This window comes from Pristiophorus japonicus, chromosome 16, assembly GCF_044704955.1.
Source record: "Pristiophorus japonicus isolate sPriJap1 chromosome 16, sPriJap1.hap1, whole genome shotgun sequence".
NCBI lineage: Eukaryota > Metazoa > Chordata > Chondrichthyes > Pristiophoridae > Pristiophorus > Pristiophorus japonicus.
In genome coordinates, this window is record NC_091992.1 from 68,516,362 (window position 1) to 68,536,204 (window position 19,843).

The following is a 19,843-nucleotide window of genomic DNA, read 5'->3' on the forward strand; positions in this document are numbered from 1 at the left end:
CCGACTGCCGCTCTGGATTGTCCCGGGTAACGGTTCCGTACTGTTGGAGAGGAGCTGGTTAGCTGAGATGAACTGGAAATGTGGGGTTGTGCACGCCATGTCATCTGTGGAGCGAAGTTCATGCTCACAGGTCCTACAGCAATTTGAGTCACTATTTCAACCTGACGTCGGGACGTTCAAAGGTACCAAAGTAGTGATACACATCACCCCGGACGCCAGACCAGTGCACCACAAAGCCAGAGCTGTGCCGTATGTGATGCGGGAGAAAATTGAGAGCGAGTTGGACCGGTTGCTGAGAGAGGGCATCATCTCGCCCGTTGAATTCAGCGACTGGGCGAGCCCCATCGTTCCCGTCCTAAAAGCGGATGGCTCGGTCAGGATCTGTGCGACTACAAGGCCATTATCAACGGGATGTCCCTACAAGACCAATACCCGCTCCCGAGAGCGGAGGATCTTTTTGCCACGCTGGCAGGCGGCAGGCTGTTCACCAAGTTGGATCTCACTTCAGCCTACATGACCCAAGAACTGGCCGACGAATCTAAACTATTGACCACCATCACCACGCACAAGAGACTGTTCGTTTATAACAGGTGTCCGTTTGACATTCGATCAGCAGCCGCGATTTTTAAAAGAAGCATGGAAAGCCTGTTCAAAACCATTCCCGGAACGATCGTATTTCAGGACGACATCCTCATCACCGGTCGTGACACCGAGGAACACCTCCACAACCTGGAGGAGCTGCTACGCCGACTGGACCGGGTAGGCCTGCGACTCAAAAAGCCTAAATGTGTGTTTTTGGCTCCCGAGGTCGAGTTTCTAGGCAGGAGGGTTGCTACAGATGGGATTCGGCCTATCGAATCCAAAACGGAGGCGATTCGACGAGCGCCCAGGCCCTGCAACACATCGGATTTGCGTTCATTTCTGGGACTCTTGAACTATTTCGGGAACTTTCTGCTGAACTTGAGCACATTGTTGGAGCCGGTACATGTGCTCCTGCGTAAGGGTTGTGATTGGTTTTGGGGGGACTGTCAGGAACGGGCTTTCAATCGGGCGCAGAACCTACTTTGTTCTAATAAGTTGTTGACCCTGTATGACCCCCGTAGGAAATTGGTTCTGACATGTGATGCATCGTCCTATGGGGTTGGGTGCATGTTGCAGCAGGGTAACGCTGAGGGCCAACTACAACCTGTGGCTTATGACTCCAGGTCACTCTCTCAAGCTGAACGGGGATATGGGATGGTCGAGAAGGAAGTACTCGCATGCGTCTATGGGGTGAAAAAGATGCACCAGTACCTTTTTGGTAGGAGGTTCGAATTAGAAACGGACCACAAACCGTTAACATCCCTGTGTCAGACAGCAAGGCTGTCAATGCCAATGCATCAGCTCGCATACAGCAATGGGCTCTCACGCTCTCTGCATATGACTACACCATCTGGCACTGGCCCGGCACCGAAAACTGCACTGACGCGCTCAGCAGGCTTCCACTGTCCACCACTGAGCGGGCAGCGGAGGAAAGCGCTGAGATGGTCATGGCTGTCGATGCCTTTGACAGCGCAGGCTCCCCCATCACAGCCCGCCAGATCAAAATCAGGACCAACAGAGATCCCCTCCTATCCCTGATTAAGAAATGTGTCTTGACTGGGGATTGGGCGCCCGCACACGGAGAATGCCATGAGGAGGTCAGACCGTTTCAACAGCGGATGGATGAGCTCTCCATCCAAGCCGACTGCCTACTATGGGGCAGCCGGGTAGTCATGCCCCAGAGGGGCAGGGAAGCATTCATCAGGGAACTCCATAGCGAGCACCCAGGCATCGTGCTGATGAAGGCCATTGCCCGGTCACATGTGTGGTGGCCTGGAATTGATTCAGACCTGGAACACAGTGTTCGCAGGTGCACGACATGTGCCCAGCTAGGTAATGCCTCCAGGGAGGCCCCGCTCAGCCCGTGGCATTGGCCCACCAGGCCATGGTCACGTATTCACGTAGACTACGCGGGCCCTTTCATGGGGAAAATGTTTCTCATTGAAGTTGATGCGTACTCGAAATGGATCAAGTGCATCATTTTGAATTCGTGCACGACATCCACCACCATGGAGAGTCTGCACGCGGTCTTTGCGACCCACAGCTTGCCGGATATCCTTGTTAGTGATAATGGCCCATGTTTCATAAGCTACGAATTCCGGGAGTTCTTGTCGGGTAATGGCATTAACCATGTCAGGACAGCACCGTTCAAGCCGGCCTCCAATGGCCAGGCAGAACGTGCGGTCCAAATCATAAAACAAGGCATTCTCCGGATTCAAGGACCCTCCCTTCAATGCCGCCTATCACGCCTCCTGCTGGCCTATAGGTCCCGACCACCCTCGCTCACGGGGGTCCCGCTCGCGGAGCTACTCATGAAACGAACACTCAAAACTCGGCTGTCCCTCATTCATCCAATCCTGTCCGACATTGTTGAGGGCAGGCGCCAGTCCCAAAACGAGTACCATGACCGAAATTCAAGGGGGAGATGTACAGAAATTGATGACCCCGTATTTGTTCTCGATCACACTTTGGGGCCCAAATGGCTTGAGGGTACCGTAATAGACAAAGAGGGTCATAGTGGTTAAATTTAACAATGGGCAGATATGCCGCAAGCATCTGGACCAAGTAAAAAAAAGGTTCAGCATGGACACTGAGGAACCTGAGGAAGATCATGAGATGGTATTCACACCACCGCCAGTGAACGAGCAACAAGAACATTCAGCAGCATGCACAGTCCCTGCGGTCAGCCCGGACAGGCCGGAATCACCACAGGTGACAGACACTCATACCAAGGCTTAACAACCAGAGCCCCAACTGCGGCGCTCCACGAGAGAGCGCAGACCACCCGAGAGACTTAACCTAAGATCCCAATAAGATGTTGAGAGGGAGGTGATGTCGTGTATGGAACCTTTATGTAACAACACTGCAATACTGTATATACGTAAGAAATGCACACCTTGACCACAGGGGGTGAACTTGTGGGAGACACTCCTCACCTGCTCTTCCAGGTATATAAAGGGAGGTCCCACGCAGGGTCATCACTTCTTGGTCCTGTGAATAAAGGTTCAGGGCATGGCGTGACCTTGTCCATAGAATGTGTCTTGTGTGGATTTGTGTAAGGACTTTACAAGAGACTTAACCACAAATACGTCCTCAGCCACTGGCAAAGGCTTAGAGCAACCTGCACCTCCCCAACGTAATGAGGCACCAGAGCAGCACTTTATAGGCCCCTGAACACACAGAAAATAGGTGCAGGAATAGGCCATTCGTCCCTTTGAGCCTGCACCACCATTCAATAAGATCATGGCTGATCATTCACCACAGTACCTCTTTCCTGCTTTCTCTCCATAGCCCTTGATCCCTTTAGCCGTAAGGGCCATATCTAACTCCCTCTTGAATATATCCAATGAACTGGCATCAACAACTCTCTGCGGTAGGGAATTCCACAGGTTAACAACTCAGTGAAGAAGTTTCTTCTCATCTCAGTCCTAAATGGCCTACCCCTTATCCTAAGGGGTTCTGGACTTCCCCAACATCGGGAACATTCTTCCCGCATCTAACCTGTCCAGTCCTGTCAGAATCTTATACGTTTCTTCATCCTTCTAAACTCCAGTGAATAAAGGCCCAGTTGATCCAGTCTCTCCTCATATGTCAGTCCAGCCATCCCTGGAATCAGTCTGGTGAACCTTCGCTGCACTCCCTCAATAGCAAGAACGTCCTTCCTCAGATTAGGAGACCAAAACTGAACACAATATTCCAGGTGAGGCCTCACCAAGGCGCTGTACAACTGCAGTAAGACCTTCCTTCTCCTATACTCAAATCCCCTAGCTATGAAGGCCAACATACCATTTGCCGCCTTCACTACCTGCTGTACCTGCATGCCAACTTTCAATGATTGATGAACCATGACACCCAGGTCTCATTCTACCTCCCCTTTTCCTAATCTGCCGCCATTTAGATAATATTCTGCCTTCGTGTTTTTGCCCCCAAAATGGATAACCTCACATTTATCCACATTATACTGCATCTGCCATGCATTTGCCCACTCAGCTAACCTGTCCAAGTCACCCTGCAGTCTCTTAGCGTCCTCCTCACAGCTCACACCGCCACCCAGTTTAGTGTCATCTGCAAACTTGGAGATATTACACTCAATTCCTTCATCTAAATCGTTAATGCATATTGTAAAGAGCTGGGGTCCCAGCGGCAATCCACTAGTCACTGCCTGCCATTCTGAAAAGGACCCGTTTATCCCGACTCTCTGTTTCTTGTCTGCCAACCAGTTCTCTATCCACGTCAGTACATTACCCCCTGTAATGTCCTTAATCAATGGCAAAACACCCACACGAGGCACATCCTATGAACAAGGTCACTCTATGACCTGATTCTTTATTCACAGGAGCAAGAAGTGATGACCCTGCGTGGGACCTCCATTTATATACCTGGATGACCAGGTAAGGAGTGTCCCCCACAAGTTCACCCCCTGTGGTCAAGGTGTGCATTGCTTAAGTATATACAGTATAGCAGTGGTGTTACATAGAGGTTACATACATGACATCACCTCCCCCCAATGTCTTATTGGTATCATAGGTTAAGTCTTTCAGGTGGTCTACGCTCCCTCGTGGAGCGCCGCAGTTGGGGCTCTGGTTGTTGAGCCTTGGCAGGGACTGTGCATGCTGCTGAATGTTCTTGTTGCTCGTTCACTGGCGGTGGTGTGAGCACCATCTCATGATCTTCCTCGGGTTCCTCAGTATCCATGCTGAACCTTTTTTTTTACTTGGTCCAGATGCTTACGGCATATCTGCCCATTGCTAAGTTTAACCATGATAACCCTGTTCCCCTCTTTGTCTATTACAGTACCCTCAAGCCATTTGGGCCCCACGGCGTGATTGAGGACAAATACGGGGTCATTTATTTCTATACATCTCCCCCTTGAATTTCGGTCATGGCACTCGTTTTGGGACTGGCGCTTGCCCTCAACTATGTCAATCAGGACTGGGTGAATGAGGGACAACCGAGTTTTGAGTGTTCGTTTCATAAGTAGCTCCGCGGGCGGGACCCCCGTGGGCGATTGCAGTTGGGACCGATAGGCCAACAGGAGGCGTGATAGGCGGCATTGAAGGGAGGTTCCTTGAATCCTGAGCATGCCTAATGATTTGGACCGCATGTTCCGCCTGGCCATTGGAGGCCGGCTTCAACGGTGCTGTCCTGACATGGTTGATGCCATTGCCCGACATGAACTCCCGGAATTCGTAGCTCATGAAACATGGGCCATTATCGCTAACAAGGATGTCCGGCAAGCCGTGGGTTGCAAAGACCGCACGTAGACTCTCCACAGTGGTGGATGTCGTGCATGAATTCAAAATGATGCACTCGATCAATTCGAGTACGCATCTACCACAATGAGAAACATTTTTCCCATGAACGGGCCCGCGTAGTCTACATGAATATGTGACCATGGCCTGGTGGGCTAGGGCCACGGGCTGAGCGGGGCCTCCCTGGGGACATTAACTCGCTGGACACATGTCGTGCACCTGCGAACACAGTGTTCCAGGTCTGAATTAATTCCCGGCCACCAAACATGTGACCGGGCAATGGCATTCATCAGCACAATGCCTGGATGCTCGCTGTGGAGTTCCCTGATGAATGCCTCCCTGCCCCTCTGGGGCATGACTACCCGGCTGCCCCATAGTAGGCAGTCGGCTTGAATGGAGAGCTCATCCATCCGACTGTGAAACGGTCTGACCTCCTCAGGGCATGCTTCCTGTGCGGGCGCCCAATCCCCAGTCAGGACACATTTCTTAAGCAGGGATAGGAGGGGATCTCTGTCTGTCCAGATTTTGATCTGGCGGTCTGTGATGGGGGAGCTTGCGCTGTCAAAGGCATCAATGGCCATGACCACCTCAGCGCTTTGTTCCACTGCCCCCTCGGTGGTGGCCAGTGGAAGCCTGCTGAGCGCATGAGCACGATTTTCGGTGCCAGGCTGGTGCCGGATGGAGTAGTCATAGCAGCCAGCGTGAGAGCCCATCGCTGTATGCGAGCTGACGCGTTAGCATTGACAGCCTTGCTGTCTGACAACAGGGATGTTAACGGCTTGTGGTCTGTTTCTAATTCGAACCTCCTGCCGAAAAGGTACTGATACATTTTTTTTACACCATAGACACATGCGAGTGCCTCCTTCTCAACCATCCCATATCCCCGTTTTGCTTGAGAGCGCGACCTGGAAGCATAAGCCACAGGTTGTAGTTGGCCCTCAGCATTACTCTGCTGCAACACGCACCCAACCCCATAGGACGATGCATCACACGTCAGAACCAATTTCTTACAGGGGTCGTATAGGGTCAATAACTTATTTGAACAAAGTAGGTTCCGCGCCCGATTGAAAGCCCGTTCTTGACAGTCCCCCCCAAAACCAATCACAACCCTTATGCATGAGCATGTGAAGCGGCTCCAACAACGTGCTTAAGTTCGGCAGAAAGTTCCCGAAATAGTTCAAGAGTCCCAGAAATGAACGCAACTCCGATGTGTTGCCGGGCCTGGGTGCTCGTCGAATCACCTCTGTTTTGGATTCGATGGGCCGAATCCCATCTGCAGCAACCCTCCTGCCCAGGAACTCAACCTCAGGAGCCAAAAACACACATTTAGACTTCTTGAGTCGCAGGCCTTCCCGGTCCAGTCGGTGTAGAAACATAGAAAATACGTGCAGGAGTAGGCTATTCGGCCCTTCGAGCCTGCACCGACATTCAATGAGTTCATGGCTGAACATGCAACTTCAGTACCCCATTCCTGCTTTCTCAACATACCCCTTGATCCCCCTAGTAGTAAGGGCTACATCTAACTCCTTTTTGAATATATTTAGTGAATTCACCACTCTCTGAGTGAAGAAGTTTCTCCTCATCTCGGTCCTAAATGGCTTACCCCTTATCCTGGTTCTGGACTTCCCCAACATTGAGAACATTCTTCCTGCATCTAAGCTATCTAAACCCGTCAGAATTTTAAACGTTTCTATGAGTTTTTAGAGTTTTTATTTTAAACTCCTCTCATTCTTCTGAACTCCAGTGAATACAAGCCCAGTTGATCCAGTCTTTCTTGATATGTCAGTCCCACCATCCCGGGAATCAGTCTGGTGAACCTTCGCTGCACTCCCTCAATAGCAAGAATGTCCTTCCTTTAGGAGACCAAAACTGCACACAATACTCTAGGTGTGGCCTCACCAAGGCCCTGTACAACTGTAGTAACACCTCCCTGCCCCTGTACTCAAATCCCTTCACTATGAAGGCCAACATGCCATTTGCTTTCTTAACCGCCTGCTGTACCTGCATGCCAATCTTCAATGACTGATGTACAATGACACCCAGGTCTCGTTGCACCTCCCCTTTTCCTAATGTGTCACCATTCAGATAATAGTCTGTCTCTCTGTTTTTACCACCAAAGTGGATAACCTCACATTTATCCACATTATACTTCATCTGCCATGCATTTGCCCACTCACCTAACCTATCCAAGTCACTCTGCAGCCTCATAGCATCCTCCTCGCAGCTCACACTGCCACCCAACTTAGTGTCATCCGCAAATTTGGAGATACTACATTTAATCACCTCCCCAGGTTGTGGAGGTGTTCCTCGGTGTCACGATGCGTGATAAGGATGTCATCCTGAAATACGATTGTTCCAGAAATGGATTTAAGCAGGCTTTCCATGTTTCTTTGAAAAATCGCGGCCGCTGATCGAATGCCAAATGGGCACCTGTTGTAAACGAACAGTCCCTTGTGCGCAGTGATGGTGGTCAGTAGTTTAGATTCGTCGGCCAGTTCTTGGGTCATGTAGGCTGAAGTGAGATCCAACTTGGTAAACAGCTTGCCGCCTGCCAGCGTGGCGAAAAGATCCTCCGCTCTCGGGAGCGGGTATTGGTCTTGTAGGGACACCCGATTGATAGTGGCCTTGTAGTCGCCACAGATCCTGACAGAACCATCCGCTTTTAGGACGGGGACGATGGGGCTCGCCCAGTCGCTGAATTCAACGGGCGAGGTGATGCCCTCTCTCAGCAAACGGTCCAATTCACTCTCAATTTTCTCCCGCATCACATACGGCAACGCTCTGGCTTTGTGGTGCACTGGTCTGGCGTCCGGGGTGATGCGTATCACTACTTTGGTACCTTTGAACGTCCCGACGCCAGGTTGGAATAGTGACTCAAATTGTTGTAGGATTTGTGAGCACGAACTTCGCTCCACAGATGATATTGCGTGCACATCCCCCCATTTCCAGTTCATCTCAGCTAACCAGCTCCTCCCCAACAGTGCGGGAACATTATCCGGGACAATCCAGAGCGGCAGCCAGTTCACTGATCCATTGTGTGTGACCGCCAACATTACACTGCCTAGTACTGGAATGATTTCTTTGGTATACGTCCATAGTTGTGTCTCAATGCGTTCTTGTTTGGGTCTACTGGCTTTGAGTGACTACAGCTTTTCGAATTGCTGAACGCTCATGAGTGACTGACTGGCCCCCGTGTCCAGCTCCATGCATACAGGGATGCCGTTTAATAAGACCTTTATCATCATTAGTGACGTTTTGGTATATGAGCTGTGAATGTTTGCCACATGAACCCGCTGAACTTCAGTGTCCATTGATTTGCCCCAAGAGTCATCCTGCCTCACAGACCCCTCTTCTGGTCCATCCGCCTTGTAAATTAGCCTGGTTACAGGCTTCCTGCACATTTGAGCTAAATGGCCACTGAGGTTGCAATTTCTGCAGACAAATTGCTGAAACCTGCAAGTCCTGGCAGAGTGTTTGCCCCCACACCTCCAGCATGAACTGAGATTCCCATTGTTGTGAACAAAGGAGCTATGACCCGGCATTCCTCTCTGATTGTCCCTTTGACTGCTCTTGAGTACCCTGTTAGTGGATGTCAATGGCCCCATCCCGGACCGCATTGTCCACTGTGATGGCGTAAATGTCCGTTCAGCCTGCCATTGTCTCTGTTGAAAACCTACTCTGGGGTCTATTGCTGCCTGGGGTGTGTCGAACTGCCCTTGTCTGCCTGTGGGGCTCTGAGTCGTGTTTATGATATTGACTCCCTGATCCCCGCTGCATTGGAGGCAGAATTGCGCGCGTATATTATCTTGGTTTCCTCCTCCCCCGCCATGAAAGTCTGAGCCATCAACGCCGCCGCTTCCAAAGTCAAGTCCTTGGTCTCAATTAACTTTCGGAAAATCCCCGCATGACCGATGCCCTAAATAAAGAAGTCCCTTAACACCTCCCCCCTGCAGGCGTCTGTGAACTTAGAGGCTGGCCAAACGCCGGAGGTCCGCAACGAAGCGGTATGCTCTGTACTTCACGACGTTGATGGGTGTAGAATCTGTGTCGGGCCATGTGTACGCTGCTCACCGGTTTGAGGTGCTCACCAATTAGTTTTCTGAGCTCTTCAAAGGTTTTGTCTGCCGGCTTTTCGGGTGCTAGTAGGTCCTTCATGAGCGCGTAAGTCTTATGTCCGCAGCTGGTCAGCAGATGGGCCCTTCGCTTGTTGGCCGCTGCATCTCCCAGCCATTCTTTCATGACAAAGCTTTGCTAGAGCCTCTCAATGAAATTGGCCCAGTCCTCACCAACACAGTACCCTTCCTCTGTGCTACTGGTGGCCATTCTCGTGGGTCGTTGATTCCCGTTTCTCGTTGCCAATGTCACAAAACCCACACGAGGCACATCCTATGGACAAGGTCACTCTATGACCTGAACCTTTATTCACAGAACCAAGAAGTGATGACCCTCCGTGGGATCTCCCTTTATATACCTGGATGACCAGATAAGGAGTGTCTCCTACAAGTTCACCCACTGTGGTCAAGGTGTGCATTGCTTAAGTATATACAGTATAGCAGTGGTGTTACATAGAGGTTACATATATGACACCTCCAATACCATGTGCTTTGACTTTGCACACCAATCTCTTGTGCGGGACCTTGTCAAAAGCCTTTTGAAAGTCCAAATACACCACATCCACTGGTTCTCCCTTGTCCACTCTGCTAGTTACATCCTCAAAAAATTCCAGAAGATTCGCCAAGCATGATTTTCCTTTCATAAATCCATGCTGACTTGGACCGATCCTGTCACTGCTTTCCAAATGCGCTGCTATTTCATCCTTAATGATTGATTCCAACATTTTCCCCATTACTGATGTCAGGCTAACCAGTCTATAATTCCCCCTTTTCTCTCTCCCTCCTTTTTTAAAAAATGGTGTTACATTAGCTACCCTCCAGTCCATAGGAACTGATCCAGAGTTGATAAACTGTTGGAAAATGATCATCAATGCATCCACTATTTCCATGGCCACTTCCTTAAGTACTCTGGGATGCAGACTATCAGGCCCCGGGGATTTATCAGCCTTCAATCCCATCAATTTCCCTAACACAATTTCCCGCTTAATAAGGATATCCTTCAGTTCCTCTTTCTCACTGTCCCCTAGTACATCCGGAAGGTTATTTGTGTCTTCCTTCGTGAAGACAGAACCGAAGTATTTGTTCAATTGGTCTGCCATTTCTTTGTTCCCCATTATAAATTCACCCGAATCTGACTGCAAGGGACCTACGTTTGTCTTCACTAATTTTTTTCTCTTCACATATTTACAGAAGCTTTTGCAGTCAGTTTTTATGTTCCCTGCAAGCTTCCTCTCGTACTCTATTTTCCCCCTCTTAATTAAACCCTTAGTCCTCCTCTGTTGAATTCTAAATTTCTCCCAGTCCTCAGGTTTGTTGCTTTATTTGGCCAATTTATATGCCTCTTCCTTGGTTCTAACACTATTCCTAATTTCCCTTGTTAACCGTGGTTGAGCCACCTTCCCTGTTTTATTTTTACTCCAGACAGGGATGTATAATTGCTGAAGTTCATCCATGTGATCTTTAAATGTTTGCCATTGCTTATCCACCGTCAACCCTTTGAGTATCCTTTGCCAGTCTAGTCTAGCCAATTCACGCCTCAAAGCATCGAAGTTACCTTTCCTTAAGTTCAGGACCCTAGTTCCCGAATTCACTGTGTCACTCTCCATTCTACCGTATTATGATCACTCTTCCCCAAGGGGCCTCGCACAACAAGATTGCTAATTAGTCCCTTCTCATTACACATCACCCAGTCGAGGATGGCCAGCTCTCCAGTTGGTTCCTCGACATATTGGTCTAGAAAACCATCCCTAATACACTCCAGGAAATCCTCCTCCACTGCATTGCTACCAGTTTGGTTAGCCCAATCAATATGTAGATTAAAGTCGCCCATGATAACTGCTGTACCTTTATTGCACACATCCCTTATTTCTTGTTTGATGCTGTCCCCAACCTCACTACTACTGTTTGGTGGTCTGTACACAACTCCCACGAGCGTTTTCTGCCCTTTGGTATTCCGCAGCTCCACCCATACCGATTCCACATCATTTAGGCTAATGTCCCTCCTTACTATTGCATTAAATTCCTCTTTAACCAGCAACGCCACCCCGCCTCCTTTTCCTCTCTGTCTATCCTTCCTAAATGCTGAATACGCTTGGATGTTGAGTTCCCAGCTTTGGTCACCCTGGAACCATGTCTCCGCGATGCCAATTACATCATATCCGTTAACTGCTATCTGCACAGTTAATTCATCCACCTTATTCCGAATACTCCTCGCATTGAGACACAGAGCCTTCAGGCTTGTCTTTTTAACACATTTTGCCCCTTTAGAATTTTGCTGTAATGTGGCCCTTTTTGTTTTTTGCCTTGGGTTTCTCTGCCCTCCACTTTTACGATTCTTCTTTCTATCTTTTGCTTCTGCTTCCATTTTATTTCCCTGTGTCTCCCTGCATAGGTTCGCACCCCCCTGCCATGTTAGTTTAACTCCTCCCCAACAGCATTAGCAAACACTCCCCCAAGGACATTGGTTCCGGTCCTGCCCAGGTGCAGACCGTCCGGTTTGTACTGGTCCCACCTCCCCCAGAATCGGCTCCAATGTCCCAGGAATTTGAATTCCTCCCTTCTGCACCACTCCTCAAGCCACGTCTGAGCTATCCTGCGATTCCTACACTGACTAGCACGTGGCACTGGTAGCAATCCTGAGATTACTACTTTTGAGTTCCTACTTTTTAAATTTAGCTCCTAGCTCCCCAAATTCGTCTCGAAGGACCTCATCCCATTTTTTACCTATGTCATTTGTACCTATATGCACCACGACAACTGGCTGTTCACCCTCCCTTTTCAGATTGTCCTGCACCCGCTCCGAGACATCTTTGACCCTTGCACCAGGGAGGCAACATACCATCCTGGAGTCTCGGTTGCGGCCGCAGAAATGCCTATCTATTCCTCTTACAATCGAATCCCCTATCACTATCGCTCTCCCACTCTTTTTCCTGCTCTCCTGTGCAGCAGAACCACCCACGGTGCCATGAACTTGGTTGCTGCTGCCCTCCCCCGATGAGTCATCCCCCTCAACAGTACCCAAAGCGGTGTATCTGTTTTGCAGGGGGATGACTGCAGGGGACCCCTGCACTACCTTACTTGCACTGCTCTTCCTGTTGGTCACCCATCCCCTATCTGGCTGTGTACCTTTAACCTGCGGTAAGACTAACTCGCTAAACGTGCTAGTCACGTCATTCTCAGCATCGTGGATGCTCCAGAGTGAATCCATCTGCAGCTCCAGTTCCGCAACGCGTTTCGTCAGGAGCTGGAGGCAGACACACTTCCCGCACACGTAGTCGTCAGGAACACTGGAGTCGTCCCTGACTTCCCACATAGTATAGGAGGAGCATAACACGTGACCGAGCTCTCCTGCCATGTCTTAACCCTTAGATTAATTAATTTGGCAACAAGGCTAAAGGTTACTTACTGATAAAGAAAAGAAAAAGAAAAGCTACTTACCAATCATTTACCCCCTTGGCTGTGACGTCACCTTTCGATTTCTTTCTACTTCTTTTTTGCCTCCCCGCTACAGCTGCACCGTCTGGGCCTGTTGTAGGCCTCACCAACGTCCCGCTCCACCTCCAACGCTGCTGCTGCTCCCTGCCACTGCTGGGCCTGTTGTAGGCCTCACCAACGTCCCGCTCCACCTCCGACGCTGCTGCTGCTCCCTGCCGCTGCTGGGCTTGTTGTAGGCCTCACCAACGTCCCGCTCCACCTCCGACGCTGCTGCTGCTCCCTGCCACTGCTGGGCCTGCTGTAGGCCTCACCAACGTCCCGCTCCACCTCCGATGCTGCTGCTGCTCCCTGCCACTGCTGGGCCTGTTGTAGGCCTCACCAACGTCCCGCTCCACCTCCGATGCTGCTGCTGCTCCCTGCCACTGCTGGGCCTGTTGTAGGCCTCACCAACGTCCCGCTCCACCTCCGATGCTGCTGCTGCTCCCTGCCACTGCTGGGCCTGTTGTAGGCCTCACCAACGTCCCGCTCCACCTCCGACGCTACTGCTGCTCCCTGCAACTGCTGGGAGATCCTTAACTGGCTGAAGGTGTTTGGAGGAGCCAATGTGGGCTCAAAGGTGCCCTGAACCCAAGGTCCAAACAGAATGAGTTCCCCTCTCCTCAATATTGAAAGTGTTGAGGACCCATGCCATGTGTTAAATGGTACAGTAATTATCCGCTCTATGGTGCTCATACAAAGATGGGAGGAAAAACAATGTGTGAGAAGGTCACAAAAAAAAAAACCACAAAAGAACATAGATAGGCTAAGTGAGTGGGCAAAAATTTGGCAGATGGAGTATAATGTTGGAAGTGTGAGGTTATGCACTTTGGCAGGAAAAAATCAAGAGCAAGTTATTATTTAAATGGAGAAAGATTGCAAAGTGCTGCAGTACAGCAGGACCTGGAGGTACTTGTGCATGAAATACAAAAGGTTAGTATGCAGGTACAGCAAGTGATCAGGAAGGCCAATGGAATCTTGGCCTTTATTACAAAGAGGATGGAGTATAAAAGCAGGGAAGTCTTGTTAAGGCTATATAAGGTATTGGTGAGGCCACACCTGGAATACTGCATGCAGTTTTGATTTCCATATTTAAGAAAGGATATACTTGCTTTGGAGGCAGTTCAGAGAAGGTTCACTAGGTTGATTCCGGAGATGAGGGGGTTGACTTATGAGGAAAGGTTGAGTAGGTTGGGCCTCTACTCATTGGAATTCAGAAGAATGAGAAGTGATCTTATCGAAATGTATAAGATTATGAGGGGGCTTGACAAGGTGGATGCAGAGACGATGTTTCCACTGATGGGGGAGACTAGAACTAGAGAGCATGATCTTAGAATAAGGGGCTGCCATTTAAAACAGAGATGAGGAAGAATTTCTTCTCTCAGAGGGTTGTAAATCTGTGGAATTCGCTGCCTCAGAGGGCTGTGGAAGCTGGGACATTGAATAAATTTAAGGCAGAGATAGACAGTTTCTTAACCGATAAGGGGATAAGGGGTTATGGCGAGCGGGCAGGGAAGTGGACCCGAGTCCATGATCAGATCAGCCATGATCTTATTGAATGGCGGAGCAGGCTCGAGGGGCCGTATGGTTTACTCCTGCTCCTATTTCTTATGTTCTTATGCGCTTGCCACATTGAACCTGCCTGTGATGGGTGCAGGTTTACAGAGCTACCGATGTTTAACTGGAGAAACTCGACCCATAGGACCAATCTCTGGTGCAACCTGTAGAGGATCCTTCCAACTTATGGGACCGCTGCATTTGAAGAATATGTTTAAAGTGACGGTACACTAGGTACTGATGGCTTATGCTGAACTAGGAAGCCATAGTCTCATTAAAGCACAACATAGAGCTCCCTATCCAGTAATCAGGCTTAAAACACTCTGCAATGTTTATTAGAATTATGTAAGTACTTTGAACAATATATTTGAATATTAAATCACTATTTGAGATAGGTGACTAGTTTACCTGCTGAGGCCAGTTGGATCAGGTCAAGGTTCTGCGCAGATACAGTCGAGGGTAACATGGAGGATGACTCCACTTCCTGGTTCACAGTCTTGTGTTTCTGCCTTGACCCTGACCTCAGCGACTGCACTTTGGGCAAAGCGAAACCCGAGACTTGCTGCAAAGGTGCCACCAGCTGATCAGAGGAGGGTGCTGTGGAGGATAATGGGCTGGTGGCTGGAGAAGACAGTACCATGGATGGAGGAAAGGTCAGTGTTGAAATGTGCTGGTTAAAAGGTGTGGGAGCAGGGTGAGCACTCAATGAGGAACATACATTAGTTCCGTATATGGACTTTGAATTGTGAAGAGGCACTGAACAATAGGGTGGTTCTTGCTCACTGATTGTAGCACTTGGAGCGGACACCATCGTGCTGCAGTACGAAGCTATGCAGGACGGCTGATCTGGCAGTAGATACCCTGCCCCCTGTTCGTAGTATACTGGTGACTGGAACCTTGATCCAGAAAACATAGCACTCCGACTGTCGATAATCTCTGAAGGCACTGTGGAACCATGAAGAAGCTGATTGGAGATTGCGGCAGCAGGAATGGCCCCTCCCAGTCGGAGCCCAAGGTCTAAGAGTACATCTGCCTGTGGGTCAAGAGAAAAGCAGACAACAACGTGCTCATTTCAATGGTGTAATAACTTTCAATACTTAACCATTATCCGAATGCCCCGCCTAACAGCTGTATTTTCCTCTGTGCATTAACATATCGAAAAAGTAAACGCGTGCAAAAAGGGTAACACCGATCCCAGTTGAGAGCAGTGATGACTCGGTTTATATCACTCGCATCCAAAACCGCTCTGGAGAAATATGCAAAAACAGAAAACAGATTTTGTTTGTTAAAGACAACTGAGCGACACTTGCAGAATTACACAGGTTTAGGGTGCTGAGGAATCAGTCCCTCTAGGTGAGGCTTTGGGGGTAGTATTGACCCCTGCAGGACAGACATTGGGGCGGAGGCAGGGGGGCAGAAGTTAGAATTTCAAAACTGGGAAACCTGACCCCAACCCGCTTCCAGCTTCGGATGTTAACGGAGGCAGGCTGGGGGGCAGGGGACTAACCTGCTCTCCAGAGGCAGGTCCAGCATTTAAATATTTTAATGAGGCTGCGTGCCTCAGATTATAGTTGTGTTTCAGGTTTAATGGTTGCAGGCCGGTTTTCCAGGCGAGCACCGCTGGATCTAACAGCTAAGTGCCTTGCCAGCAGAGCAGGAATACTTTGCCTGTTAACCTCACCGTGATCAGAACCACCTCCCCCCACCCCACCGCTACCCAGTGATTCCCCCCTCCGTGATCTCTCCGGCCCCTCACCCTCCCGACCGACGTCCCCACTCACCCACGATCTCTCGCTCCATCCCCCCTCTCCACGCCCCAGCTGTGGCCTGGTGCTGCAGGCCTTCCGCCCGACAGTCGGCCTCTCAATCTGGCTGTGAGCAGGAAAGGGCATCACTGGGGATTCTCACTCTCTCTCATAGGAACATCTGGAAGCCCATATAAATAACATCCATAGACATTCCCCTGTCCACTACTTTAGTCACCTCAAACAATACAATCAGCTTTGGCAGGCATTAACTACCGTTTACAAATTCATGCTGGCTCTCTCTGTTTTCACAATTATTATTCATGCCTAATTGTACTATGTAGGAAAAAAAATTATTTGTCCATCAGAAAATTAGGATGTGTCCATTTTATAATTGTGATCTTGGCGTCCATTCATGGAAGGATCATCATCATAGGTAGTCCCTGAGAATCGAGGAAGACTTGGAAGGATACAGTGCAGGAGGCCGCCATTAGTCCCGCCGAACCTGTGCCGACTCTTTGAAAGAGCTAGATAATTAGTTCCACGCCCTTGCTCCTTCTCCATAGCTCTGCAAATACTCTCCCCTCCAATTCCCAGTTTGAAAGTTACTATTGAAACTGCTCCCACCGCCCTTTCAGGCAGTGCATTCCTGATCACAACAACTTGCTGCGTAAAAACATTCTCCTCATCTTGTCGCTGGTTCTTTTGCCAATTATCTTTAATCTGTGTCCTCGGGTCACCGACCTTACTGCCAGTTTCTCCTTATTTACTCTTTTCAAAATCTCTTAATTTTGAGCACCTCTAAGGAGAGCAATCCCAACATCTCCAGTCTCTGCACATAACTGAAGTCCCTCATCCCTGGAACCATTCTAGTAAATCCCATCTGCACCCTCTCCAGGGCCTTGAAATCCTTCCTAAAGTGCGGTGTCCAGAATGGGATACAATACTCCAGCTGAGGCCTAACCAGTGATTTATAAAGGTTTAAAATAACTTGCTTCCTTCATGTGTATAGCTGATGAAGCCATTGTCCATTTTGCTGACATGGTTCTTGCAGGAAGAATATATGGGCATGCTTCAACTAGCAGTGTGGGTTACCAGAAGCGATGGGGGGGGGGGTCAACGGGCACGTTTGGTGGCGGGTCAGGTGATAATTCTTTTTTGACAGCGGGTCAGGACCTCACTGTCAACCCGCTGCCACGCACCTTTCCCAAATGTCGAGTCTGTCGGCGCTGAACAGACCCGACACGCAGCGGCAGGGGAGGCAATTCAGGTCATTATCACCTTGTGAACAGCCCATTAAGAAGTAAATTGAGCTCACCTTTAGAGGTCGCTCACGGGTCAATCCTGCTCGGGGATCGCGCCAGGTAAAGAGGTCAGGAGTTGTGTGACCATGAAATCATTTCTTTACTTGACAGCTGCAAATGTGCGAAAAAGCTCCCATCTCAAAGCTGTCCACTTTCCAGGCTCAGAAGCTGTTGCTTACTGCATTGGGAAGACAATTGATCTTTATGCAGATTGCAAGTGTTTGGAGAAAACTCTCTATCCAGTGTCACCTCATTGGAACAACCTCTCTCACCATTGACAGATCGCTTCTGTCATCTCAACTTCACCTGCCGTCTATTACATCAGCATCAGTGCCTTTGAAACTATCTCAGCTTGGTCTTCAGAATCCCACCACGATCAGCCCCAACACCAGCAGCACCAACAACACCAACCTTCTCCACAATCACCTGATGCTGCACAGGACACAGGGCATTAGCACCCGATCACATTACTGCCTGGGTCACCAGGGATGGCCTCACCATGGCCACATTTACTTCACTAGATGCTGTACACCCTGACTGCCACATGTTGCACCAGGTTGGCACCACCCCACACCAACACCATAAACATCCCTACAATGCCCAAGCCATTCCTTTCACACTCATCACCATTGCGGGGGGGGGGGGAAAGAGAGGTACCGTTATGTCACTAAGCTACTTCCAAAGGTGTACACAGATCTGTCCAAGAATGCAAATTGTTGAAAGTAAAGGTTTCAATGTTTGTCACCACATTAACAGAATCTTTACATGAACATACAACATGAACACGTGCCTACCCTTGTGGTATGATTGGACGAGGATGAGGGTGAGTATGAGGGATGGCTAGTGAGATGGAGAAGTGATGATGTAGATAGAGAGGGATGGGTGGAGGCGCAAAGTAAGTTGGTGTGAGCAAAGATATGCAGGAGTAGGGTAGGGATGACAGAGTGATGGGAATGTGATGTGAAGCACAGCAGGATGAGGTTGAGTGTGGCTTTGCAGTAACATTTCGTGATCGACTGAGATCATTGAAAGGTTTGCGCCACTGCAGCCTGGTCCTCCAGATCACACCCCTGCTTGTGTCCTCCTGTGCAACGTGCAACCGAGCTGCCTTGGTCTCCTGGGGAGGGCTCTTCCACCCATGGGAAAGGAAGAGGACCTCCCTGCATGCAATGATGTCATGGGAGTGTGTGGGTGCAGCCGTGCACCTCTGTGCAGTGTTTGCAGCACCTCAATGCTGTAGAACACTGACAGCACAGCTGTCAAATTAAATTTACGCATGGTCCCTTTAAGGAAATCGGCTGATGGTACGTCATCCAAGTCATTAAAATAGATTGTAAATAGTTGAGGCCCCAGCATTGATCCCTGTGGCACCCCACTAGTTACAGTTTGCCAACCTGAAAATGACCCATTTATCATTTATCCCGACTCTATGTTTTCTGTTAGTTAGCCAATCCTCTATCCATGCTAATATATTACCCTCAACGGTGTGAGCTCTTATCTTGTGCAGTAACCTTTTATGTGGCACCTTACCGAATGCCTTCTGGAAATCCAAATACACCACATTCACTGGTTCCCCCTTATCCACCCTGTGCGTTACATCATCAAAGAACTCCGGCAAATTTGTCAAACACGATTTCCCTTTCATAAAAACATTTTGACTCTGCTGGACTGTATTATGTTTTAAATGTCCTGCTATTGCTTCCTTAATAACGGACTCCAGCATTTTCCCAATGACAGATGTTAGGCTAACTGGTCTATAGTTTCCTGCTTTCTGTCTCCCTCCTTTCTTGAATAGGGGCGTTACATTTGCGGTTTTCCAATCCGCTGGGACCTCCCCAGAATCCAGGGAATTTTGGTAGATTATAACCAATGCATCCAATATCTCTGCAGCCAGAGCCTAGGATGTAAGCCATCAGGTCCAGGGGACTTGTCCGTCTTTAGTCCCATTAGTTTGCCTAGTACTTTTGCTCTAGTCATAGTTTTAAGTTCCTCCCTCCCTATAGCCCCTTGATTATCTATTATTATTGGGATGCTTTTAGTGTCTTCTACTGTGAAGAAAGGTATTGGGCCCAAGGCTGTTTTTTTGCATATTGCCAGAGTTACACCCGTTTTTCTAGGCCAGAAATACTCCAAAAATATTTGTCCCAAGTTTCCCTGCTGTATTTTTCAAATTTGGCATCATGCTGCCTGTTCAGTCACTTTGGGGGGGAAACCTGCTGTCTGCACAGAAAAAATGATGCTGCATCTTCTGCGCATGTGCGGGAAAAAAATTGCCGTTTTTGACATGATTCCAATGGGTACGCATGTGCAGTACAGCTCCC

The 19,843-nt window shown here is 49.2% G+C and overlaps 1 protein-coding gene across 1 annotated transcript in view; it reads right to left on the reverse strand.

Moving 5' to 3' along the window:
• LOC139226181 (MLX-interacting protein-like) overlaps positions 1-19,843 on the reverse strand; it is a 413,094-nt gene that overhangs the window by 244,692 nt on the left and 148,559 nt on the right. Inside the window, exon 9 of the mRNA XM_070856815.1 lies at positions 14,882-15,506. Within this exon, the coding sequence (XP_070712916.1) occupies positions 14,882-15,506 (625 nt within the window). The remainder of the gene's footprint in view (positions 1-14,881; positions 15,507-19,843) is intronic.